The following is a 26641-nucleotide window of genomic DNA, read 5'->3' as shown; positions in this document are numbered from 1 at the left end:
TATGTATATAGTTTTTCTTTTTTCATTCTGTTATGGTTTTATAGACTTCATGAGTTTTAAGCTTTCAAGAGATTCTATTTTGGTGCATATTTGGCTTTTGTTTCAATGTTTAAAACTCCTTTTAGGCCACCTTTCTTTCTTTTCTTTCCTTCCTTCCTTCCTTCTTTTCTTTTTTTTTTTTGATAGAGTCTGGCTCTGTCACCCAAGCTGGAGTGCAATGGTGCAATCTTGGCTCACTGCAACCTCTGTCTCCTGGGTTCAAGAGATTCTCATGCCTCAACCTCCCGAGTAGCTGAGATTACAAGCATGCACAATCACACCTGGCTAATTTTTGTATTTTTTAGTAGAGACAGGGTTTTGCCATGTGGACAGGCTGGTAGCATTTCTCGTAGTGTTGGTTTGCTAGTGACAAATTCCCTCAGCATTTGTTTATCTGAAAATGACTTTTATTTCTCCTTCAATTACAAAACCTGGTTTTACAGGATACAGAATTCTTGGCTGACAGTTTTTTCTGTTTAAAGAGATTGAAGATAAGACCCCAATACCTTCTGGCTTGTAAGGTTTCTGCTGAGAAGTCTGCTGTTATTCCGATAGGTTTTCCTTTGTAGCTTACCTGATGCTTTTGTCTTTCTGCCCTTAGAATTATTTCCTTCACATGGAGTTTAGATAGCCTGATGACTATATGCCTTGGTGAAGATCTTTTTGCAATTAATTTCCCAGGAGTTCTTTGAGCTTCTTGGATTTGGATATCTAGATCTCTAGCCACGCCAGAAAGGTTTTCCTCAATTATTCCCTCAAATAAGTTTTCCAGACTTGTTATTTTCTCTTCTCTCTCTGGAACACCAGTTATTCTTAGATTTGGCTGTTTAACATAATCCCATATTTCTTGAAGACTTTGTTCATTTCTTTTGATCCTTTTTTCTTTATTTTTGTCTGATTGGGTTAGTTTAAAAACCTTGTCTTCAAGCTCTGAAATTCTTTCTTCTACTTGTTCTAGTCTATTGTTGAAGCTTTCCACTGCATTTTGTAATTCCCTAAGTGTGTCTTTCATTTCTAGAAATTCTTATTGTTTTTTCTTGATAATATCTATCTCTCTAGAAAATTTTTCATTCATATCCTGAAATGCTTTTTAAATTTATAATTGTTTTCATCTTTCTCTGAAATCTCCTTGTGTAGCTTAATAATTGACCTTCTGAATTCTTTATCCGGTATTTTAAAGAGTTCGTCCTGCTTTGGATCCATTGCTGGAGAGCTAGTGTTATCTTTTGGGGGTGTTATAGAACCCTGTTTTTTCATATTACCAGAGTTACTTTTCTGGTTCCTCCTCATTTGGGTAGATTATTTCTTCTAATTATCCTTGAATTTATGTTTGATTTGACTGTGTTTCTTTTTGTGTTTGTTTTTTAATTTCTTTTTTCCACTTAAGGATGTGACTTTAATGCTTATCATATTATGGCCTAATTTGGTTTTTGGTGCTTTCAGGGGTGAAGATTCTGTAATAGTTCCTTGGTTATAGAGAGTTTTTTTATGTGGCTTTCTTAGATGCTGGTTGTAGTAGCAATGTGCTTGGTATATTAGCAAGATCACTGTCTCCTACGGGGCTGTAATGATAGAGGTCTCTTAAAGCTTATCTCATTCCCCCATGGCATGCCCTTTTTTATTTATGTATTTTTGTCCAGTTTTTTTTTTCTTTTTTTTTTTTAGGCCGAGTCTCACTCTGTCACCCAGGCTGGAGTGCAGTGGCATGATCTCACTGCAATCTCCGCCTCCTGGGTTCAAGTGATTCTTGTGCCTCAGCCTCCCAAGTAGCTGGAATTACAGGCACCTGCCACCATACCCAACTAATTTTTGTATTTTTAGTAGAGACAGGGTTTCACCATATTGGCCAGGCTGGTCTCAAACCCCTGACCTCAAGTGATCCACCCTCCTCAGTCTCCCAAAGTGTTGGGATTACAAGCATGAGCCACTGCACCTGGCCTTTTCTCCAGTGTTTTATTTACTAGTTTGATGGTTCCAGCTTCAGGCCAGTGGGGGAGGTGTCCCTGGGTAGGAATCAGCTGTGGCTAAAGCAGGTGGGTAAATGCAATACCCAGTGATGGGCAGGGGTCTCAGCCTTGACAGAAGTGGCTGGAGGAGTGAGTTGCACTGAGGTCTTACCAGGGGTAAGGGTTGGAGCCACCTCAGCTCGCCTGCCAGGTTAGCAGGAAAGTTATCCCTCTCAGACACACTCCTGTTTCAGTGCTCCAGCTTTTCATCCCCAGACAGGCACCTCTTTTCGTCTGCAGGAATTTTGATGTTCCAAATAGAGAAAAATTGTGACCGTCTCTCATGCAAGCCTAAATCTAGAGGGTGCCCCTCCTATGGGGATGCAGTCACCCTGATGTCTTCCAAAAAGGCTGTCTGTAGTTGCACTCACACTGAGCTCCAATGGGAGAAGCTCCAACTGTGCCTGCAGTGGTAGACAATGGGTGGGGGGCTGGTCTGTCTGTTGGGTTATTGCTGAAGACTTTTCCTGCTGAGCCCAGCAATGTAACTGTGCCTCTGCTGAAAGAAACTTCCCACCAGCAGAAAGATCTGGTTCTTAAGTCCTGCTGTCTGCATTATTTTGTCCCACAGGGTGTTCTCTTGATGTGATGCACTCCCTGTTCCTCTAGGATCGGGGGATCCCACTCCTAAGGCAACAGGGTCTCTGGGTCTAGCTGCCCAGTGAAGGTACCACACTCCAGGCTGGTGCTAGGGAATATCTGCAAGGGATCCAGTGATGTGACCTCTCTTCAAGTCTCCCAACAGTGGGTAGCAGCACCAGTTCTAATGGGCGTGGCAGGGTAATAGACTCCGTGAGAGTCCTTGGTTATTGATAGCCTTAGTGTGTTGGCTTTCTCGAACACTGGTTGTAGTAGTAATGAACTGGTCATGTGGACAAACTCAGCACCTCCTGGTTAGCCAGAGTGGTGCAGGCAGTGGTGATAGCTGAGATTACACAGCCATCTTCTTCCTAGGTGAATTATTATTCTACCAGGAGATGCTGTAATGGACTGTGTTGGTTGGCCTCCAGCCAAGAGGTGGTGCTTGCAAAAGAGAACCAGCTGCAATAGTAGCAATAGGACTTTTGCTTGATTTATGTTGTCCAGAGGGGTTACTCTGGTTTCTCAGGCAATGAGTGGGGCTATATAGCCCCCAAGAGTTTCTGTCCTTTGTGTTAAACTACCAGGGCAGGTGACAGGGCAAAGCAAGGTGAGGGTTGGTTCAGGTGGGTTTGCACTCTGAGTCTCCCTGTGCAGGACAAGCAGCAGCCCCTGTGGAAGTCAGGGAATGGGAGTGGTTCTCAGGCCACTGGGTTTATGTTCCAAAAGGCAGTGTTGCCGCCTTTGTCACACAGAAGGGTTTGTGCAGAGTGGGGAGAAGCAGGTGGCTGTGAGCCCTACACAGATCCCATGCACTTGGCAAGACAGATGCACTCCCACAGTGTTCCTCTGGCAGCAGCAAGCTAAGTTCCAGTTAGCCTGCACTCAGAACTTGCAACTGTCCTCAGTCATATACGTTCCCTGCAGAGATAGCAATCACAGCTTTCAGGCCAAGCCCCTCCCTGTCCACTGCAAAGCCAGGCACCCAGTTCCTGCACTGGCAGTTCCTGCACTCATGGCTGCAGCCCACTTTTCACTCTCCTCCACCCTGGCTCTGGCCAAGGGAGTTCATCCCCACCTAAGGTTATATCATGAAACCCAGTTGGAGGCTTCTTTCAACCTGCAACCACTGCCTGAACTTTTTGGCTGTCCTCCACAGGGTTCCCTGTGAGGAACAGTAAGAAATGGCTTCCCTCTGTCCATGCTGAAATCTGGGAGTGCATGCAAGAATCTTCCTGCCACTGCTCCCACTTTTATATTCCACATCCCTCCCCAAGTCAGTTCCTGTGCTGGGTAGGGTTAGGGCCTTCTCCCATGGTCTGGACTTTCGGGATCCACAGTGGGGGTGTGTATTCCAGGAATAATGCAGGGTGAATCCCCCCTCTCACACTCTGGGAACTCACAGCCCTTCGCCAGATTCACAGTGTAACCTGCAGCCTCCTGCTTCCTTCAAAGGGTCTGTAGATTCCTTTGGTTTTCCTGTTCAGTTTCTGCATTGCTCCTTGAAAAAAGTTCAGTGTGAATCTCTACAACTATTTTGTTTTTCCAAGTGGGAGAAGTATGCTAGCAATGCCTCTAATCTGCCATTTTGGAAAAACACAAACAAATTTCTTCTTCTTTGAGAAGTGTCTGTTCATGTCTTTTGCCCACTTTTTAACGGGGTTGTTTTTTGCTTGTTCAATTGTTTAAGTTACTTATAGATACTGGATATTAGACATTTGTCAGATGCATAGTTTGTGAATATTTTCTCTTTTTTTGTAGGTTGCCTGTTTACTTCGTTGATGGTTTTTTTGCCATGCAGAAGCTCTTTAGTTTAATTAGGTCCCACTTGTCAATTTTTGTTTTTGTTGCAGTTGCTTTTGAGGACTTAGTCATAAATTCTTTCCCAAGGCCAATGTTCAGAATGGTGTTTCTTAGGTTTTCTTCTAGGATTCTTAGAGTTTGAGGTCTTAATGTTTAAATCTTTAAGGCATCTTGGGTTGATTTTTGTATATGGTGAAAGGTAAGGGTCCAGTTTCATTTTTCTGCATATGGCTAGCCAGCTATCCCAGCATCATTTATTGAATAGGGAACTCTTTCCCCACCACTTGTTTTTGTCTACTTTGTTGAAGATCTGATGGATGTAGGTGTGCAGCTTTATTTCTGAGTTTACTATTCTGTTCCATTGGTCTATGTGTCTGTTTTTGTATCAGTACCAAGCTGTTTTGGTTACTGTAGCCTTATTTTTTTTTTTTTTATTTCTACAGGTTATTAGGGAACAGGAGGTGTTTGGTTACATGAGTGAGTACTTTAGTGGTGATTTGTGAGATTTTGGTGCACCCATCACCCGAGCAGTATACACTGCACTCAATTTGTAGTCTTTTATCCCTCACCCCCTTCCCACTCTTTCCCCCTGAGTCCCCAAAATCCATTCTGTTATTCTTATGCCTTTGCATCCTCATAGCTTAGCTTCCCCTTATGAGTGAGAACATAAGATGTTTGGTTTTCCATTCCTGAGTTACTTCACTTAGAATAAGTCTCCAATCTCATCCAAGTTGTGTTGATGCCATTAATTCATTACTTTTTGTGACTGAGTAGTATTCTATCATATATATATAGAATTTCTGAATCAAATGGTAGTTCTACTTTTAGTTCTTTAAAGAATCTCTATGCTGTTTTCCATAGCGGTTGTACTAGTTTACATTCCCACCAGCAGTGTAGAAGTGTTCTCTGTTCACCACATCCATGCCAACATGTATTTTTTTTTTTTTATTATGGCCATTCTTGCAGGTGTAAGGTGGTATCTCATTGTGGTTTTGATTTGCATTTCCCTGATCATTAGTGATGTTGAGCACTTTTTCACATGTTTGTTGGCCATTTGTATATCTTCTTTTGAGAATTGTCTATTCATGTCCTTAGCCCACTTTTTGATGGGTTATTTGTTTTTTATTGCTAATTTGTTTTAGTTCATTGGAGATTCTGGATATTAGTCCTTTGTCAGATGTAGAGATTGTGAAGAGTTTCTCCCACTCTGTGGGTTCTGTTTGCCCTGATGACTGTTCTTTTTGCCATGCAAAAGCTCTTAAGTTTAATTAAGTCCCAGCCATTTATCTTTGTTTTTATGACATTTGCTTTTGTGTTCTTGGTAATGAAATCCTTGCCTAGGCCAATGTCTAGAAGGGTTTTTCTGATGTTATCTTCTAGAATTTTTATATTTTCGGGTCTTAGATTTAAGTCCTTGATCCATCTTGAGTTGATTTTTGTGTGAGATGAGAGATGAGGATCCAGTTTCATTCTCCTACATGTGGCTAGCGAATTATCCCAGCACCATTTGTTGAATAAGATGTCCTTTCCCCACTTTATATTTGTGTTTGCTTAGTCAAAGATCAGTTGGCTGTAAGTATTTGGGTTTATTTCTGAGTTCACTATTCTGTTCCATTGGTCTATGTGCCTATATTTATACCAGTACCATGCTGTTTTGGTGACTATGGCCATATAATATAGTTTGAAATCAGGTAATGTGATGCCTCCAGATTTGTTGGGTTTTTTGTTTTTTGATTTTTTGTTTGTTTGTTTTGCTTTGTTTTGTTTTGCTTAGTCTTGCTTTGGCTATGTGGGCTCTTTTTTTGGTTCCATATGAATTTTAGGATTTTTTTTTCTAGTTCTGTGAAAAACAATGGTGGTATTTTGATGGGAATTGCGTTAAATTTGTAGATTGCTTTTGGCAGTATGATCTTTTTCACAATATTGATTCTACCCATCAATGAGCATGGGATGTGTTTCCATTTGTTTGTGTCATCTATGATTTCTTTAGCAGTGTTTTATAGTTTTCCTTGTACAGGTCTTACACCTCCTTGGTTAGGTATAGTCCTAAAAATTTTATTTTTCTTTTGCAGCTATTGTAAAAGGGGTTGAGTTCTTGATTTGATTTTCACCTTAGTCACTGTCAGTGTATAGCAGAGCTACTGATTTGTGCACATTAATTTTGTATCTGGAAACTCTACTGAATTCTTTTATCAGTTCTAGGAGCTTTTTGGAGGAATCTTTAGGGTTTTGTAGGTATACAATTATATCATCAGCAAACAGCAACAGTTTGACTTCCTCTTTACTGATTTGGGTGCCTTTATTTCTGTCTCTTGTCTGATTGCTCTGGCTAGGACTTCCAGTACTATGTTGAAGAGGAGTGGTGAGAGTGGGCATCCTTGTCATGTTCCAGTCCTCAGTGGGAATGCTTCCAACTTTTCCCCATTCAGTATGATTTTGGCTGTGGGTTTGTCATAGATGGCTTTTATTACATTGAGGTAGACCCTTGTATGCCAATTTTGCTGAGAGTTTTAATCATAAAGCATGCTGGATTTTGTTAAATGCTTTTTCTGCATCTATTGAAATGATCATGTGATTTTTATTTTTAATTCTTTTTATTTTGTGTATCACATTTATTGACTTGAGTATGTTAAGCCTATATCCCTGGTATGAAACCCACTTGATTATGGTGGATTATCTTTTTGATATATTGTTGGATTCAGTTAGCCAGTATTTTGTTAAGGATTTTTGCATCTATGTTCATCAAGGATATTGGTCTGTAGTTTTCTTTTTTGATTATGTCTTTTCCTGTTTTTAGTATTAGGGTGATACTGGCTTCATACAATGATTTAGGGAGGATTCCCTCTATATCTCGTGGAATAGTGTTAATAGGATTGGTACCAATCCTTCTTTGAATGTCTGGTAGAGTTCTGCTGTGAATCCATCTAGTCCTGGACTTTTTTGTGTTGGTAATTTTTTTATTATCATTTCAATCTCACTGCTTGTTATTGGTCTGTTCAGGGTATCTAATTCTTCCTGATTTAAGCTAGGAGGGTTGTATCTTTCCAGGAATTTATCCATCTCCTCTAGGTTTTCTAGTTTATGTACGTAAAGGTGTTCACAGTAGCCTTGAATGATCACTTGTATTTCTGTGGTGTCAGTTGTAATATCTCCCTTTTCATTTCTAATTAAGCTTATTTGGATTTTCTCTCTTCTTGGTTAATCTTGCTAATGATCTATCAATTTTATTTGTCTTTTCAAAGAACCAGCTTTTTGTTTCATTTATCTTTTGTATTTTTTGTTTGTTTGTTTGATTTCATTCAGTTCTGCTCTGATCTTGGTTATTTCCTTTTTTCTGCTGGGTTTGTGTTTGGTTTGTTCTTGTTTCTCTAGTTCCTTGAGGTGTGACCTTAGATTGTCTGTTTTTGCTCTTTCAGACTTTTTTATATAAGTGTTTAGGGCTTTTAGCTTTCCTCTTTGCACTGCCTTTGCTGTATCCCAGAGGTTTTGATAGATTTTATGTCACTGTTGTCATTCAGTTTGAATAATTTTTTAAAATTTCCATCTTGATTTCATTGTTGACCCAATGATCATTCAGGAGCAGGTTATTTAATTTCCATGTATTTGTATGGTTTTGAACATTCCTTTTGGAGTTGATTTCCAGTTTTATTCCACTGTGGTCTGAGAGAATGCTTGATATAATTTCAATTTTAAATTTATTGAGGCTTGTTTTGTGGCCTATCATATGATCTATCTTGGAGAAAGTTCCATGTGCTGTTGAATAAATGTATATTCTGGGGTTGTTGGTTAGAATGTTCTGTAAATATCTCTTAAGTCCATTTGTTCCAGGGTATATTTTAAATCCATTGTTTCTTTGTTAACTTTCTGTCTTCTTGACCTGTCTAGTGCCGTCAGTGGAGTAATGAAGTCCGCCACTATCATTGTGTTGCTGTCCATCTCATTTTTTAGGTCTAGGAGTAATTGTTTTATAAATTTGGGAGTTCCAGTGTTAGGCGCATATATATTTAGGATTGTGATATTTTCCTGTTGGAGAAGGCCTTTTGCCATTATATAATGTCCCTCTTTGTCTTTTTTAACTGCCGTTGCTTTAAAGTTTGTCTTGTCTGATATAAGAAGAGCTACTCCTGCTCGCTTTTGGGCGTTCATTGGCATGGAATGTCTTTTTCCACCCCTTTACCTTAAGTTTATGAGTTCTTATGTGTTAGGTGAGTCTCCTAAAGGCAGCAGACAGTTGATTGGTGAATTCTTACCCATTCAGCAATTCTGTATCTTTTAAGTAGAGCATTTAGTCCATTTATATTCAACGTTAGTATTGAGATGTGAGGTACCATTCCATTCATTGTGCTATTTGTTGCCTGTATGCCTTGGGTTTTTTTTGTTTTTGTTTTTGTTTTTGCTTTTTTTTGTATTATAGGTCCTGTGAGATTTATGCTTTAAAGAGGTTCTGTTTTGATGTGTTTCCAGGATTTGTTTCAAGACTTAGAGCTCCTTTTAGCAGTTTTTGTAGTGCTGCCTTGGTAATGGCAAGTTCTTTTAGCATTTGTTTGTCTGAAAAAGACTGTATCTTTCCTTCATTTATGAAGCTTAGTTTTGCTGGATACAAAATTCTTGGCTGATAATTGTTTTGTTTAAGGAGCCTGAAGATAGGGCCCCAATCCTTTCTTGCTTGTAAGGTTTCTGCTGAGAAATCTGCTGTTAGTCTGATAGGTTTTCCTTTACAGGTTACCTGGTGCTTTTGCCTCACAGCTCTTAAGATTCTTTCCTTCATCCTAACTTTAGATAACCTGATGACAATGTGCCTAGGCTATGATCTTTTTGTGATAAATTTCTCAGGTGTTCTTTGAGCTTCTTGTATTTGGATATCTAGGTCTCTAGCAAGGGTGGGGAAGTTTCCCTTGATTATTGCCCAAATGTGTTTCCAAACTTTCAGATTTCTCTTCTTCCTCAGGAACACCAATTATTTTTACATTTGGTCATTTAACATAATCCCAGACTTCTTGGAGGCTTTGTTCATATTTTCTTATTCTTTTTCCTTTGTCTTTGTTGGATTGGGTTAATTCAAAAACCTTGTCTTCAGGCCCTGAGTTCTTTCTTCTGCTTGTTCAATTCTATTGCTGAGACTTTCCAGAGCATTTTGCATTTCTATAAGTCTGTCTGTTGTTTCCTGAAGTTTTGATTTTTTATTTATGTTATTTCATTGAAGATTTTGCCCCTCATTGCTTGTATCATTTTTTTGATTTCCTTAAATTGGGCTTTGCCTTTCTCTGGTGCCTCCTTGATGAGCTTAATAACGGACCTTCTGAATTCTTTCTCAGGTGGATCAGGGGTTTCTTCTTGGTTTAGATCCATATCTGGTAAGCTAGTGTGATTTTGGGGGGGATGTTAAAGAACCTTGTTTTTTCATATTACCAGAGTTGGTTTTCTTGTTCTTTCTCATTTGGGTATGTTCTGTCAGAGGGAAGGTCTAGGGCTCAAGGCTGTTGTTCAGATTCTTTTGTCCTATGGGGTGTTTTCTTGATGTAGTACTCTCCCCTTTTTCCTAGGGATGTGGCTTCCTGAGAGCCCAAGCTGTAGTGATTGTTATCTCTTTTTAGGATCTAGACATCCAGCAGGCCTACCAGGTTCCAGGCTGGTACTGGGGGTTGTCTGCACAGAGTCCTGTGATGTGAACCATCTGTGGGTCTCTCAGCTGTGGATACCAGCACCTGCTCTGGTAGAGGTAGCAGGGGAGTGAGATGGACTCTGTGAGGGTCCTTAGTTTTGGTCATTTAATGCACTATTTTTGTGCTGGTTGGCCTCCTGCCAGGAAGTGACGCTTTCAAGACAGCGTCAGCTGTGGTAGTATGGGGAGGATCAGGCGGTGGGTGGGGCCCTAGAACTCCCAAGAGTATATGCCTTTTGTCTTCAGCTACCAGGGTGGGTAGGAAAGGACCATCAGGTCGGGGCAGGGCTAGGCGTGTCTGAGCTCAGACTCTTCTTGGGCGAGTCTTGCTGCAGCTGCTGTGGAGATGGAGGTGTGGTTCCCAGGTAAATGGAATTATGTTCCCAGGAGGATTATGGCTACCTCTGCTGTGTCATGCAGGTTGTCAGGGAAGTGGGGGAAAACTGGCAGTCACAGACCTCAACCAGCTCCCACAAAACCCAGAAGATCGATATCACTCCCACCATGCCCCCAACCCAGTAGTACCAAGTCTGTTTCCAGGCAGTGGGCAAACAGGGCTGAGAACTTGCCCCAGGCTACCAGCCTCCCAGCTGCAAAAGCAAGTAGTGCTTTTGTGCTTCCCTGACTGTGGAGTCTGCACACCAGATTCATGGCTTCCCCCAAGTTCTGGCCAGGAGATTTCCTGTTCAGTTAGAATTGTTACAAAATTCAGCTGGAGTTTTCCTTCTCCCTGTGACGTTTTCTGAGTTCCTCTGGCAGTCCTCCCCAGGTAGCCCTGTGAGACAAGTCAGAAGTGGCTTCCCTGGGAACCCAGAGAGCCCACAGGGCTTTTCTTGCTACTTCCTTTACCCCTGTATTTCACTTGGTTCTCTAAATTGACTCAGCTCCAGGTAAGGTCAGAATCTTCTCCCATGATCTAGACCTTCAGGTTCCCCGGTGAGGTTGTGTGTTTGAAGGTGGACAATCCCCCTTTCCTACTTCCACAGTTTGGGCACTCACAGTATTTGGGGCATCTCCCGGGTCCTGCAGGAGCAATCCACTACCTTCAGAGGGTCTGTGGATTCTCTTGGCTTTCCTGAATTATTCCTGCAGTAGTTCTGGAGCAAAGGTTCACGATGCAAGACTCCACATGCTGCTCTGTCCATCCAAGTGGGAGCTGCAATCTAGTCCTGCCTCCCGTCCACCATCTCTGTAGCCTTATATTAATAGTATAGTTTGAAGTCAGGTAATGAGATGCCTCCAGCTTTGTTCTTTTTGCTTAGGATTGCTTTGCCTATTTAGGCTCTTTTTTGGTTCCGTATGAATTTTACAATAATTTTTTCTAATTCTGTGAAAAATGATGTTGGTAGTTTGACAGGAATAGCATTTAATCTCTTAATTGCTTTAAGTAGTGTGACCATCTTAATGATATTGACTCTTCTGATCCATGAGCATGGAATGTTTTTCCATTTGTTTGTGTTGTCTCTGATTTCTTTCAGCAGCAATTTATAGTTCTCCTTTTACCTCCTTGGTTAGCTATATTTTTAGGGATTTTATTCTTTTTGTGTCTATTGTGAATGGGATTACATTCTTGATCTGGCTCTCAACTTGGACATTATTGGTGTATAGAAATGCTACTGATTTTTTGTACATTGATTTTGTATCCTGAAACTTTACTGAACTTGTTTATCAGTTCCAGGAGCCTTTTGGGAGATTCTTTAGAGTTTTCTAGATATGGAATTATGTTATCAGTGAACAGAAAAATTTGACTTCTTCTTTTCCTGTTTGGATGCCTTTTATTTCTTTCTCTTGCCTAATGGCTCTGGCTAGTACTTCCAGTGCTATGTTGAATAAGAGTGGTGAGAGTGGGCATCCTTGTCTTGTGCTAGTTCTAAAGGGGAATGCTTCCAGCTTTTGCCCATTCAGTAGGATGTTGGCTGTGGGTTTGTCATAGATGGCTCTTATTATTTTGAAGTATGTTCTTTTGATAACCTAATTTGCTGAGAGTTTTTATCATGAAGGGATGTTGGATTTTATCAAAGGCTTTTTCCATGTCTACTGAGATGATCATATGGGTTTTCTTTCTAATTCTGTTTATATGGTGAATCACATTTATGGATTCACATACGTTGAACCAACCTTGCATTGTGAGAATGAAGCCTACTTGATCATGGTGAATTAACTTTTTTTTTTTTTTGAGTCAGTGTCTCATTCTGTCACCTGGGCTGGAGTGCAGCGGCACAATCACAGCTCATTGAAGACTTAACCTCCTGGGCTGGAGTGATCCTCACACCTCAGCCTCCTAAATAGCTGGGACCACTACACCCAGCTAATTTTTTATTTTTTCTGTAGACATGGGGTCTCATATCATGTTGCTCAGACTCCTGGGCTCAAGCAATTCTCCTGACTCAACCTCCCATAGTGCTAGGATAACAGGTATGAGCCACCGTGCCTGGCCATGAATTAACTTTTTCATGTGTAGCTGGATTCAATTTGCAAGTATTTTGTTGAGCATTTTTTCAGTCTATATTCATAGGGATATTGGCCTGTAGTTTCCTTTTTTGTCTTTGCCAGGTTTTGGTATAAGGATAATGCCAGCTTCATAGAATAAGTTAGGGAGGAGTCCCTCCTCCTCATTTTTTTGGAATAGTTTCAGTAGAATTGGTACCAGCTCTTCTTTGTACTTTTGGTAGAATTTGGCTGTGAATCTTTCTGGTCCCAGGATTTTTTTTTCTTGAGTGTTAGATTATTTTATTACTGAATCAATTTCAAAACTCAATATTGTCTATTTGGGGTTTCAATTGCTTCTTGATTCAATCTTTGGAGGTTGTATTTCCAGGAATTTATCCATTTCCTGTAGATTTTCTTGTTTGTATGCATATGGATGTTTATAATGGTCTCTGAGGATCTTTTATATTTCTGTGGGATTGGTTGTAATGTCACTTTTGTCCTTTCTGAATGTGCTTATTTGGATCGTCGTTTTTTCTTTGCTAATAATGTAGCTAGCACTCTATCGGTCTTGCATATCCTTTCAAAGATCCAACTTTTTGTTTCATTGATTCTTTGTATGGATTTTTGAATCTTGATTCCATTCAGTTCTGTTCTGATTTTAGTTATTTCTTTTCTTCTCCTAGCTTTGGGGTTAGTTTGTTCTTGTTTTGGAATGAACATTTTTAAGGCTTTTAATATATATGGCCAAATAGCCATCCAAAAAAATGTATCACTCTGTACTGCCACAAGCAAAGCATGGAGTGCTCCCATCATCTCAGAATAAAACCCATCCATTTAATCAGCTCATTTGATGAAGGCCCAGGAAAACAAAGTTACGGTATGATTCTTACTAGGTAGATGAAGAGAGTTAAGAGATGGCTAGTGGGGCGGGAAAGGACTGAAGCCTCAAGCCTTCATCCTATTTAATTGTGAAGTATAGTGACCAACTAGTTCTAGTTAGCCTGAGACTTTCCAGGTTTTAGCACTGAGAGTCCAGAGTCCCAGGAAACCCCTAAGTGTCAGGCAGACAAGGACACTTGGTTGCTCTATCAAAAGTTAAACACCAGTACCACCTCTAAAGTTCTATTTACCACTTACAGTTTCAGTTTTGAGCCTGTGTCTAAAACTCATTATTTTAAGATACTCCTTGGTATATTCAGGGAAAATATCATAGAGCAGAGCCTAAGACCTGTGAGTGGTAAATAGAATAGGTCAGGTGTGAATCCTTCTGCTAACCTGAAAAATAAGGCAGTCAGCGTCCTTGGACCCTGCTAGCGGCATCCAGGTCCAGGGCCTTCCCCCTCCTAGGGTTCCACGTTCATGAAATCTGAACCAAGCAACAGTATTGGTATTAGATTAGGCTTATCTAACCTCAACCACAAAAGAAAGTTAGATTTGCTAAGAAAAAGTGGACATTCTCTGAAAAACATCCCCTTATTTTCTAAGTGTTCAAATTAACTACTAGGCATTTCCTTTCTTCTTCTTTTTTTTTTTTTTTTTAGACGGAGTCTCACTCTGTCACCAGGCTGGAGTGCAGTGGTGTGATCTCGGCTCAGTGCAACCTCTGCCTTCTAGGTTCAAGTGATTCTTCTGCCTCAGCCTCCCAAGTAGCTGGGACTACAGGTGTGTGCCACCACACCCAGCTAATTTTTGTATTTTTAGTAGAGACGGGGTTTCACCATGTTGGCCAGGATGGTCTCGACCTCTTGACCTTGTGATCTGCCTGCCTCCACCTCCCAAAGTGCTGGGATTACAGGTGTGAGCCAGCACGCCCGGCCTCCTTTCTTCTTGTGCTATTGAAGAGGGATTTGTGATTTAGGGGGAGCTGACATATGATTCTTCAACATGGAGAACTCTACCTGTCTTCAAAGGAAGTTCAGTTCTAGTGGGGCAAACACTGTGCATAGTTTGCCCTTGACCTTTGGGTTCCATAAGCTCTCTGTTGGGCTGGGCTGGAATTTACTTCTCACCAGTCACCCATGGAGGACCCACTCAGTGAGGGCCCCAGGTAAGGGAAGACGCACAGAACATGGTGCTGGGCCCTGGCCCACTGTGCAGTGCCAAGAGGAGTCCTCCCTGAGTTGAGTTTTACAGCCTCTCCAGGTCACCTTCATTTTAGGACTCTTTTCTTCATGGTGCCTTTGTACCTCCCCAGGACAGTATTTATGATGAAATGGAAGAGAAGTGGTCAAAACAGAAGGCAAAATGGAGGAAGGATGAGAAGTTGGAGCGAGAAAATACCCTGCTACAGCAAAGTGAGTACAGAAACTCTAGCTTTTTTGATGACAAGTGCATTAAAAAACTGCCATGAAGTTTGGTCTTGACTTGAGGAAGTCTTGGCTTACCAAGGGTGATGGGCCACATGAATCTATGAATGTGGTTGGCGTGGATACCTGAATGGAAGGTGCCCAGAGTTTTCATGAAAGCAAAATGACAACAAGGGTAGGGTGTTTTTTGAAGTTCAGGCATCTGATCTAAGAGAGTCTAAGCCTGTACCTTCTGAAACTCGTTTGGTCCAAGTTTGCCCATGATGGCTGGAACAAATGCTAGAATCCCTGTAGGGAGTGCAGACTTATTATCTAGAAACAGATGAACACAAAGTTTCAAGAGTTCTTTAGTTAGAATGTGAAATGTTCACTTGCATGTGGGCAGGGGGCAGATAGGAACAACACAATCCATTATACTAAGAGCTTCTATATTCCCACGTCTTCCAGAAGGAAGTCACACTTGGTAAATATTTTTAATATTTCCAACAATTAACACAGAGCTTGCATCATACAAAGTACTCTATAGGTGCACCTCCCACCCCCACTGAACTTGTTCATAAAAGGAAAAAAGAAGAGAATTTGTAGAGACTACTCCAGGCCTAGAAGACTGGTTGAGGTAGGAGTGGGACCTCTATAGATCTATTCCACATTCCACACCAACCACATTCATTTCAGATTTAGTTGATTTTAACAAATTACTCATTTAAATGCAGATACTCCGTGGGAAAATTAATTCACATTCTGGTGGGCACTCTGGACTGCCAGAAGGTAATATGAAGACCCTGGAGTTAAGGCTGGGGAATGGGAGGGGGAGCTGCTCCTGTTTGGGGCTTTACCTAGAATTCTAGTGCAATAGAACCCAAGTCATATCCCAGATTCTAGCTACTCATACGACTGTCATCCCATGTTGCCAAAGTCTAAGTAAAGACGTGACCGCCAGTTTTGGAAGACCAGAATTTAGCTGCTCACCATCCAGCTCAGTCAGAGGCTTGCCCTGTCAGACCAGAGACTCCCTGTCCATCCCCAGAATTGCAACACTGAAGAAATCTGTGTTTCCCTTCGCCCCTCCTTCCTCTTGTTTGATACTGGGGCTCTACTGGCAGGTTTCCTTGCCCAGGAAAATAGCTGAAGCCTACTTCTACCCCAGCACTAAGTACAGCATGAATTTTATTGCTGGCAAAGTAATGTTAGCCAAGAGCTTTATTTTAAGATAAAGATATCCATGATAGCATAGTGGTTACGTCAGCAGAGGGAATGGACAAAATAAAAAGCAACAGATTAAAAATAAACTACATACAAAAGAACCAGAGATGTTGGTGGTAAATCCCATATGACTAATGTGATTGAGGACAACCACCGTGCTCACCTCACCCTCAAGCACCTTCAGGTGAGTGTCAGAGGCTGAACACCAGGCTGCAATGACCTTGAGTCTGACACAGTCTGGAATTGCTTTTATCTTTAGATATTCTGGGTTTCTCGTTGCACCTGCTTTTCCCATCTTTACACATGTGCTTTCCTGTCACTTCCACAGAAAAAAAGATGACCAAAAAATTCGAATTGGAGTCAGGAGAAGAAGAGAAGAAAATAAATGAATCTTGCAGTGCTGTCTTTGAGAACTTCATTCGAGAGAAGGAGGTAACTCGGCCCAAAGCACCTTGGTGATTGAATGTGTAGTCCAGGTGGTATGCCCAAGTCCCCAGGTGTGCCTCCGTAATTAGGTGATCTTTTTGTCTTTCTGGGCATAATCCTCCTCTCCCAGCTTTCTGGAAATGTATGCAAATAGACTGACAGTCTTGCTGTCCTTTAGCTGGACAATCTTCCCACAGTCTAGACAGTCTTATCAAAGGGTTCTTAGAACAAAAATTTTAATTAACTGGAAATAACAGAATGCTAAACGTGCAGAAATTGAAATTCCTTATTTTGCCAAAATCCCATCTCTGAATATCCTTTTCATTCTTCACTGTAGCTGTTATAGCTGTAGTGCTATTACTGGGCACCAGGTCAGGTACAGGTTTAACTTTATAGGAACTCTTGCCAAAACTATTTTCCAATGTAGTTGTACCGTTTTATTCTTGCATCTTAGATATATTGGAATTCTAGTTGCTCTATATCCTCCACAAAAATTAGTTTTGCTAGTCTTTTAATTTTGGCCATTCCAGTGGGCATGAAGTGTACTTCATTATGGTTTTAGTTTCCCTAATGACTAATTATGTTGGGGATTTTCTCATATGCTTATTGGTCCATTCATGTATCTTCTTCCATAAAGTGCCTGTTCAAGTCTTTTCCCATTTGAAAAAGTAGGAGGTGCTTGTATTTTTATTTTTGATATGTAGGAGTACTTTTTATATTGTGGATACAAGTTTTTTGTCAGATATACATGTTGTAAATATTGTCTGTCAGCCTGTGGTTTGCCTTTTCATTTTGTTAACGATATATTTTGATATACAGAAGCTTTAAATTTCGATGAAAGGCAATGATCTTTTTTTTTCTTTTATGGTTACAGATTTTTGTGTCCTCTCTATAAAATCGTTGCCTATTCCAAGGTCATGAAGATATTCTATTTTTTAGAAGCTTTAAAATTTTAGCTTTTATGATTCTATGATCCATTTTGAATAATTTTTGTGTATGAAGTGAAGTGTAAGAGTCATGGGTCATTTTTGTCTTATGGATATTCAGTTATCCCGGCATCATTCTTTAAAAATACTTTCCTTTGCCCATTGAGTTGCCTTAGTGTCTGATACAGTTTAGATTTGTGTCCCTGCCCAAATCTCATATCCAATTGTAATCTCCAACGTTGGAGAAGGGGTCTGGTGGGAGGTGATTGGATGATGGGGACAGATTCTCCCCCTTTCTGTTCTCGCGATAGTGAGTTCTCAAAAGATCAGGTTGTAGCACCTCCCCCTTCTCTCTCTTCCTTTTGTTCCAGCTATGTAAGACAGGCCTCCTTCCTCTTTACCTCTGCCATGATTGTAAGTTTCCTGAGGCCTCCCCAACCATGCTTGCAGAAATGTGAGCCAATTAAACCTCTTTTATTTCTTTTTTTTTATTTTTTTTTATATATTATACTTTAAGTTCTAGGGTACATGTGCACAACGTGCAGGTGTGTTACATATGTATACATGTGCCATGTTGGTGTGCTGCACCCATTAACTCGTCATTTACATTAGGTATATCTTCTAATGCTATCCTTCCCCCCTCCCCCCACCCCATGACAGGCCCTGGTGTGTGGTGTTCCCCATCCTGTGTCCAAGTGTTCTCACTGTTCAATTCCTACCTATGAGTGAGAACATGCAGTGTTTGTTTTTTTGTCCCTGCAATAGTTTGCTGAGAATGGTTTCCAGCTTCATCCATGTCCCTACCAAGGACATGAACTCATCCATTTTTATGGCTGCATAGTATTCCACGGTGTATATGTGCCACGTTTTCTTAATCCAGTCTATCATTGTTGGACATTTGGGTTGGTTCCAAGTCTTTGCTATTGTGAATAGTGCCGCAATAAACATACGTGTGCATGTGTCTTTATAGCAGCATGATTTATAGTCCTTTGGATATATACCCAGTAATGGGATGGCTGGGTCAAATGGTATTTCTAGTTCTAGATCCCTGAGGAATCGCCACACTGACTTCCACAATGGTTGAACTAGTTTACAGTCCCACCAACAGTGTAAAAGTGTTCCTATTTCTCCACATCCTCTCCAACACCTGTTGTTTCCTGACTTTTTAATGATGGCCATTCTAACTGGTATGAGATGGTATCTCATTGTGGTTTTGATTTGCATTTCTCTGATGGCCAGTGATGATGTGCATTTTTTCATGTGTCTGTTGGCTGCATAAATGTCTTCTTTTGAGAAGTGTCTGTTCATATCCTTCACCCACTTGTTGATGCGGTTGTTCGATTTTTTTCTTGTAAATTTGTTTAAGTTATTCGTAGATTGTGGATATTAGCCCTTTGTCAGATGAGTAGATTGCAAAAATTTTCTCCCATTCTGTAGGTTGCCTGTTCACTCTGATGGTAGTTTCTTTTGCTGTGCAGAAGCTCTTTAGTTTATTTAGATCCCATTTGTCAATTTAGGCTTTTGTTGCCATTGCTTTCGGTGTTTTAGACATGAAGTCCTTGCCCATACCTATGTCCTGAATGGTATTGCCTAGGTTTTCTTGTAGAGTTTTTATGGTTTTAGGTCTAATATTTAAGTCTTTAATCCATCTCGAATTAATTTTTGTATAAGGTGTAAGGAAGGGATTGTTTCAGCTTTCTACATATGGCTAGCCAGTTTTCCCAGCACCATTTATTAAATAGGGAGTCCTTTCCCCATTTCTTATTTTTGTCAGGATGTCAAAGATCAGATGGTTGTAGATGTGTGGTATTATTTTTGAGGGCTCTGTTCTGTTCCATTGGTCTATATCTCTGTTTTGGTACCAGTACCATGCTGTTTTGGTTACTGTAGCCTTGTAGTATAGTTTGAAGTCAGGTAGCATGATGCCTCCAGCTTTGTTCTTTTGGCTTAGGATTGCCTTCGCAATACAGGCTCTTTTATGGTTTCGGATGAACTTTAAAGTAGTTTTTTCCAATTCTGTGAAGAAAGTCATTGGTAGCTTGATGGGGATGGCACTGAATCTATAAATTACCTTGGGCAGTATGGCCATTTTCATGATATTGATTCTTCCTATCCATGGGCATGGAATGTTCTTCCATTTGTTTGTGTCCTCTTTTATTTCATTGAGCAGTGGTTTGTAATTCTCCTTGAAGAGGTCCTTCACATCCCTTGTAAATTGGATTCCTAGGTATTTTATTCTCTTTGAAGCAATTGTGAATGGGAGTTCACTCATGATTTGGCTCTCTGTCTGTTACTGGTGTATAGGAATGCTTGTGATTTTTGCACATTCATTTTGTATCCTGATGCTGAAGTTGCTTATCAGCTTAAGGAGATTTTGGGCAAGATGATGGGGTTTATTTCCTTTATTTCCTTCTCCTGCCTGATTGCCCTGGACAGAACTTCCAACACTATGTTGAATAGGAGTGGTGAGAGAGGGCATCCCTGTCTTGTGCCAGTTTTCAAAGGGAATGCTTCCAGTTTTTGCCCATTCAGTATGATATTGGCTGTGGGTTTGTCATAGATAGCTCTTATTATTTTGAGATACGTCCCATCAATACCTAATTTATTGAGAGTTTTTAGCATGAAGGGTTGTTGAATTTTGTTGAAGGCCTTTTCTGCATCTATTGAGATAATCATGTGGTTGTTGTCATTGGTTCTGTTTATATGATGGATTACGTTTATTGATTTGTGTATGTTGAACCAGCCTTGCATCCCAGGGATGAAGCCCACTTGATCATGGTGGATAAGCTTTTTGATGTGCTGCTGGATTTGGTTTGCCAGTATTTTATTGAGGATTTTTGCATTGATGTTCATCAGGGATATTGGTCTAAAATTCTCTTTTTTTGTTGTGTCTCTGCCAGGCTTTGGTATCAGGACGATGCTGGCCTCATAAAATGAGTTAGGGAGGATTCCTTCTTTTTCTATTGATTGGAATAGTTTCAGAAGGAATGGTACCAGCTCCTCCTTGTACCTCTGGTAGAATTCACCTGTGAATCCATCTGGTCCTGGACTTTTTCTGGTTGGTAGGCTCTTAATTATTACCTCAATTTCAGAGCCTGTTATTGGTCTATTCAGGGATTCAACTTCTTCCTGGTTTAGTCTTGGGAGGGTATATGTGTCTAGGAATTTGTCCATTTCTTCTAGATTTTCTAGTTTATTTGCGTAGTGGTGTTTATAGTATTCTCTGATGGTAGTTTGTATCTCTGTGGGATCAGTGGTAATATCCCCTTTATCATTTTTTATTGCATCTATTTGATTCTTCTCTCTTTTCTTCTTTATTAGTCTTGCTAGCAGACTATCAATTTTGTTGATCTTTTCAAAAAACCAGCTCCTGGATTCATTGATTTTTTTGAAGGTTTTTTTGTGTCTCTGTCTCCTTCAGTTCTGCTCTGATCTTAGTTATTTCTTGCCTTCTGCTAGCTTTTAAATGTGTTTGCTCTTGCTTCTCTAGTTCTTTTAATTGTGATGTTAGGGTGTCAATTTTAGATCTTTCCTGCTTTCTCTTATGGGCATTTAGTGCTATAAATTTCCCTCTACACACTGCTTTAAATGTGTCCCAGAGATTCTGGTATGTTGTGTCTTTGTTCTCATTGGTTTCGAAGAACATCTTTATTTCTGTCTTCATTTCGTTATGTACCCAGTAGTCATTCAGGAGCAGGTTGTTCAGTTTCCATGTAGTTGAGTGGTTTTGAGTGAGTTTCTTAATCCTGAGTTCTAGTTTGATTGCACTGTGGTCTGAGAGACAGTTTGTTGGGATTTCTGTTCTTTTATATTTGCTGAGAAGTGCTTTACTTCCAACTATGTGGTCAATTTTGGAATACATGCGATGTGGTGCTGAGAAGAATGTATATTCTGTTGATTTGGGGTGGAGAGTTCTGTAGATGTCTATTAGGTCCACTTGGTGCAGAGCTGAGTTGAATTCCTGGATATCCTTGTTAACTTTCTGTCTCGTGGAACTGTCTAATGTTGACAGTGGGGTGTTAAAGTCTCCCATTATTATTGTGTGGGAGTCTAAGTCTCTTTGTAGGTCTCTAAGGACTTGCTTTATGAATCTGGGTGCTCTTGTATTGGGTGCATATATATTTAGGATAGTTAGCTCTTCTTGTTGAATTGATCCCTTTACCATTATGTAATGGCCTTCTTTGTTTCTTTTGATCTTTGTTGATTGAAAATCTGTTTTATCAGAGACTAGGATTGCAACCCCTGCCTTTTTTTGTTTTCCATTTGTTTGGTAGATCTTCCTCCATCCTTTTATTTTGAGCCTATGTGTGTCTCTGCACGTGAGATGGGTCTTCTGCATACAGCACACCGATGGGTCTTGACTCTATCCAATTTGCCAGTCTGTGTCTTTTAATTGGAGCATTTAGCCCATTTACATTTAAGGTTAATATTGTTATGTGTGAATTTGATCCTCTCATTATCATGTTAGCTGGTTATTTGCTCGTTAGTTGATGCAGTTTCTTCTTAGCATTGATGGACTTTACAATTTGGCATGTTTTCGCAATGGCTGGTACCAGTTGTTCCTTCCCATGTTTACTGCTTCCTTCAGGACCTCTTGTAAGACAGGCCTGGTGGTGACCAAATCTCTCAGCATTTGCTTCTCTGTAAAGGATTTTATTTCTCCTTCAATTATGAAGTTTAGTTGGGCTGGATATGAAATTCTGGGTTGACCCAATTTTCCAGGTGCCATCTGTCACGGCTTCCGTTGGCTAGGAAAGGGAATTCCCTGACCCCTTGTGCTTCCCAGGTGAGGCGGTGCCCCGCCCTGGTTCGGCTCCCAGTCCGTGGGCTGTACCCACTGTCCTGCACCCACTGTCTGACAAGCCCCAGTGAGATGAACCTGGTACCTCAGTTGGAAATGCAGAGATCACCCATCTTCTGCATCACTCATGCTGGGAGCTGTAGACTGGAGCTGTTCCTATTTGGCCATCTTGGAACCTCCCCCCTAAACCTCTTTTCTTTATAAATTACCGAGTCTTTCAGGTAGTTCTTCATAGAAATGTGAGATCAGACTATTATAGTGTCTTTGCTGTATTTGGGGGTATAGGACTCTCCATTCTGTTTAATTTGACTATTTTTCTATACTTAGGTCAACAACACATTGTCTTGACTACTGAAGTTTGAAATCGGGTAGCAAAGATTATCTAGCTTTGCTATTGTTTTTCAAGATTATTTTGCCTTTCCACATTCTTTGTATTTTTACATAAATGTTAGAACTAGCTTGTCAATTTAGAATTAGCTTATCAAGGAAGCTTGCTGATATTTTGACTGGGATTTCATTGAATATAAAGATCAATCTGTGGTGAGATTAATTCTTAAGAGTATTGAATCTATACACTGATTTAAGAAAAGCTTTTGATGAAAATATAATTTCTTTTAATATTTGTCAGTGAGATAAGGTTGAACATAAGTAAGATTTTCATTAACTTCAACATCTCATGTCACTAGTTTATAATGTGTGCTTCATTATAGCAGTGTCTAAGCTTTGGTGAATATTATATTCCTGAATCCTAGTCTGGCTTTCTTAACTCCCTAGAAGATGTGCCAGAACCACAGTGCTAACCTTTTCCTAATAAAATTGTTTTTAGGAGCTCTTGAAGCAACATCAAAGTGACACCTTGCAATTAGAAGAGCTGAGAAAAACCAAAGAGGTAAGCTTTTTCATCCTTTCCTGTGGACTTGGTATATTACAAATACACCAGTAAAATAACAAGCTGTCAGTATAATGGAATCAATGATAATTTCCCCAAAACCAATAAGAAATGGAAGACCTAAAGCTGAGTTTACTGGATTCAATAAATTAAAAAGAATTTTTGAAATTATCTGTAAAATAAAGCCAGTGGGTCTTTTTAAAGTCTGAGTTGAACAAATAGATCAGCAATATACTATGTGATCTTCAATGTTAAATGACTTTCATTTCTAGCGAAGTTCAAACCACAAATGATCTTTCAGTTATAAAACACCAAGTTCTTCCCTTTGAGCTCTGAAAAGTATAAAAGTGTCTCCTTTGGAACTCTGTCACCAAGCTCCTCCTTAAACTCTGAGTGTACCTCACACATGACAACTTCCTCAGGGACTCTATTCTGGGACAAATTATGGCAGTCTGTGGGAGACAACTGAAGAGGAGTTGTTCAGATCCACAAGGTGATGTGTGATTCTTCCATCACTGAGAATTTGACTTGGATCCAGAATAGACATGTTTGAGAAAATATTAGTCATCATAAAGGCATTGTAAATGAATTCTATCTTAGAGCCCAGGCAGGGCTTCAGCATCATGGAGAGGCAAACAGACTGTGGTGTCCTACAAGTTCAAGAAATGGGCTTTGGAGGAAGATATACCCAGTGTATTATAGTAACTATTTTCATGAGTTTGTCTACGAATTCTGTCGTTTGTGTCATGTCTGGGTCTGTTTCTCTTCATTGATTTTTCTCCTCATTTATGGTCATATTTCCTTGTTTGCAAGCCTGGTAAGTTTGGCTTGGATGTCAGCCATTTTGGCGTTTACCTTGTTGGGTGCTGAATATTTTTATATTCCTTTAGATATTCTTGAGCTTTGCCCTGGGATGCAGTTAAGTTGCCTGGAAACAGTTTGATCCTTTTGAGCCTTGCTTTTTAAGCTTTGTTGGGCAGAACTAAAGCAGTCTTTAGTGTGGAACTAATTTTCCCCCACTACTGAGGTAATACCCTCTGAGTACTTGACACCACACCCTCTGTATGAGAAGGATTTTCTACTCTGCCTAGTGGGACCATGAACTGTTCCCAGCCCTGTGTTGGCCCTGGGGACTGTTCCACCTGCTCCTCGCTGATGGTTCCTTCCTCTAACCTCGTCTCTTTTTATTTCTTCCCTCCATCACTCCACCCCAGAGGCACTTGCCTCCTTGCTGTTCCCTTAACAGGCCAGGATGTTCCTACCTTGGGGTCTTTGATATCCTCTCTTCCTGAAAAGCTCTTTCCTGGATATCCACGTGACTAACTTCCTTTCCTCCTCCTGTTCTTTATCCAAATGCCACCTTCTCAGAAGCCACCCGATTTAAGGGCCCTACCCAACACTTGCTTTTCTCCAAATGGGACGCCACTGGAGGTTTTTGAGGAGAGAGTATCATTTGGGAAAATAACTGTGGCAGCAATGTGAAGGAGAATCTGAAGAGGCAAAATGATGGGAGGCAGAACCTATTAGAACCTCCCCTTTACACCTCAACCTGACTTCTGCTCCCATCCCAGCCATGGAAACTGTTTTTGTTAAAATCACAAGTAAATTCCGAGTTGCCAAATCCAAGGAATGCTTCACCTCCCTTGACATGAGCAGTATCAGGTGCAATTGATCACTCTCTCCTTGCAACATTCACCCGTCTTAGCTTTCATGGGGCTTCTGCGTTTCCTTCACCTCATTGGTCACACCTTCTCAATCTCCTTTACTAGAACTAGAACTCTGCTTAAAACCCTTCAATGGCACCCATTGTTCTCCCACCTACTTTCTAAGTCCTGGAGTATTTTCAGGCTTGTTCCCAGGCCCCACTTCTCTTCTTTATCTCCCATTTCTCCTTTGGTGAGCTCATCTGTTCACACAGATGTAAAAGCCATCTCTGTGCTGATAACTTGGGTTGATACTCCAGCCTTGCCTCTCTCCTGAGCTCCAGGCTTGTACATCCAACTGCCCATTTGACATTTCAACACAGGTGACATACAGACACCTCAAAATTAACATGCCCAGTTCCACACTCTCAATTTTCCACCAGAGATTTAGCCCCCAAATTGTCAACTCCCTCAGCTGTTCTGAGCCTAGACCTGAAGTCATCCTTGATTTCTTCTTTCCTTTCACTCTCCCAAATCAACTCAGCAGCCTCAGCTGATCCTCTATAACATATTCCAAATTCATCCACGTCCCTCCAACTCTGTTGTCACCTTACCCTAGTCCATTATTTCTCACCTACACGACTGTACTATTCTCCTCCTTAGTTCCGTTGCTTTCCCTCTTGCCCTTCCAATCCATCCCCATGGAGCATAATGTAAGCAGTAATATACGTGCGTTCAATTCTCTGCTTAAAACCCTTCAGTAGGTACCCATGGTTCTTAGCTTACCTTATCCTCTCAGGTGCCACCAGGCTCCCCTGTATTTTCTCACCATGGCCCTCTATCCTTACTATCTCTATTCCAGCCATATTGGTGTTCCTTTGGGTCTTCAAACAGAATGAGCATTTTGCATTTTTTTATTATACTTTAAGTATTAGGGTACATGTGCACAACGTACAAGTTTGTTACATATGTATACATGTGCCATGTTGGTGTGCTGCACCCATTAACTCATCATTTAACATTAGGTATATCTCCTAATGCTATCCCTCCCACCTCCCCCGACACCACAACAGGCCCCAGTGTGTGATGTTCCCCTTCCTGTGTCCCTGTGTTCTCATTATTCCATTTCCACCTATGAGCGAGAACATGCGGTATTTGGTTTTTTGTCCTTGCAATAGTTTGCCCAGAATGATGGTTTCCAGCTTCATCCATGTCCCTACCAAGGACATGAGCTCATCATTTTTTATGGCTGCATAGTATTCCATGGTGCATATGTGCCACATTTTCTTAATCCAGTCTATCATTGTTGGACATTTGGGTTGGTTCCAAGTCTTTGCTATTGTGAGTAGTGCCACAATAAACATAGGTGTGCATGTGTCTTTATAGCAGCATGATTTATAATCCTTTGGATATATACCCAGTAATGGGATGGCTGGGTCAAGTGGTATTTCTAGTTCTAGATCCCTGAGGAATTGCCACACTGACTTCCACAACTGTTGAACTAGTTTACAGTCCCACCAACAGTGTAAAAGTGTTCCTATTTCTCCACATCCTCTCCAACACCTGTTGTTTCCTGACTTTTTAATGGTGGCCATTCTAACTGGTGTGAGATGGTATCTCATTGTGGTTTTGATTTGCATTTCTCTGATGGCCAGTGATGATGAGCATTTTTTCATGTGTCTTTTGGCCGCATAAATGTCTTCTTTTGAGAAGTGTCTGTTCATATCCTTCACCCACTTTTTGATGCGTTTGTTTTCTTCTTGTAAATGTGTTTGAGTTCATCGTAGATTCTGGATATTAGCCCTTTGTCAGATGAGTAGATTGCAAAAATTTTCTCCCATTCTGTAGGTTGCCTGTTCACTCTGATGGTAGTTTCTTTTACTGTGCAAAAGCTCTTTAGTTTAATTAGATCCCATTTGTCAATTTAG

General features: G+C 40.6%; 1 protein-coding gene across 6 annotated transcripts in view; it reads left to right on the top strand.

Annotated features, from left to right (window-relative positions):
• FLACC1 (flagellum associated containing coiled-coil domains 1) overlaps positions 1-26641 on the top strand; it is a 76160-nt gene that overhangs the window by 39106 nt on the left and 10413 nt on the right. For 5 of the 6 annotated variants that reach the window (XM_030803956.1, XM_030803954.1, XM_003253943.4 and 2 more), the window contains exons 10-12: positions 14714-14813; positions 16357-16460; positions 23008-23070. In XM_030803956.1, coding sequence (XP_030659816.1) covers positions 14714-14813; positions 16357-16460; positions 23008-23070 — 267 coding nt within the window. Of the gene's footprint in view, positions 1-14713; positions 14818-16356; positions 16461-23007; positions 23071-26641 lie in introns of all 6 variants that reach the window. The other variant, XM_030803957.1, reaches the window with a different exon arrangement.

Source organism: Nomascus leucogenys, chromosome 22a (assembly GCF_006542625.1).
Source record: "Nomascus leucogenys isolate Asia chromosome 22a, Asia_NLE_v1, whole genome shotgun sequence".
NCBI classification, from domain to species: domain Eukaryota; kingdom Metazoa; phylum Chordata; class Mammalia; order Primates; family Hylobatidae; genus Nomascus; species Nomascus leucogenys.
The sequence above is the reverse complement of the archived record's forward strand: the minus strand, read 5'-3'. Positions and strand labels throughout refer to the sequence as shown.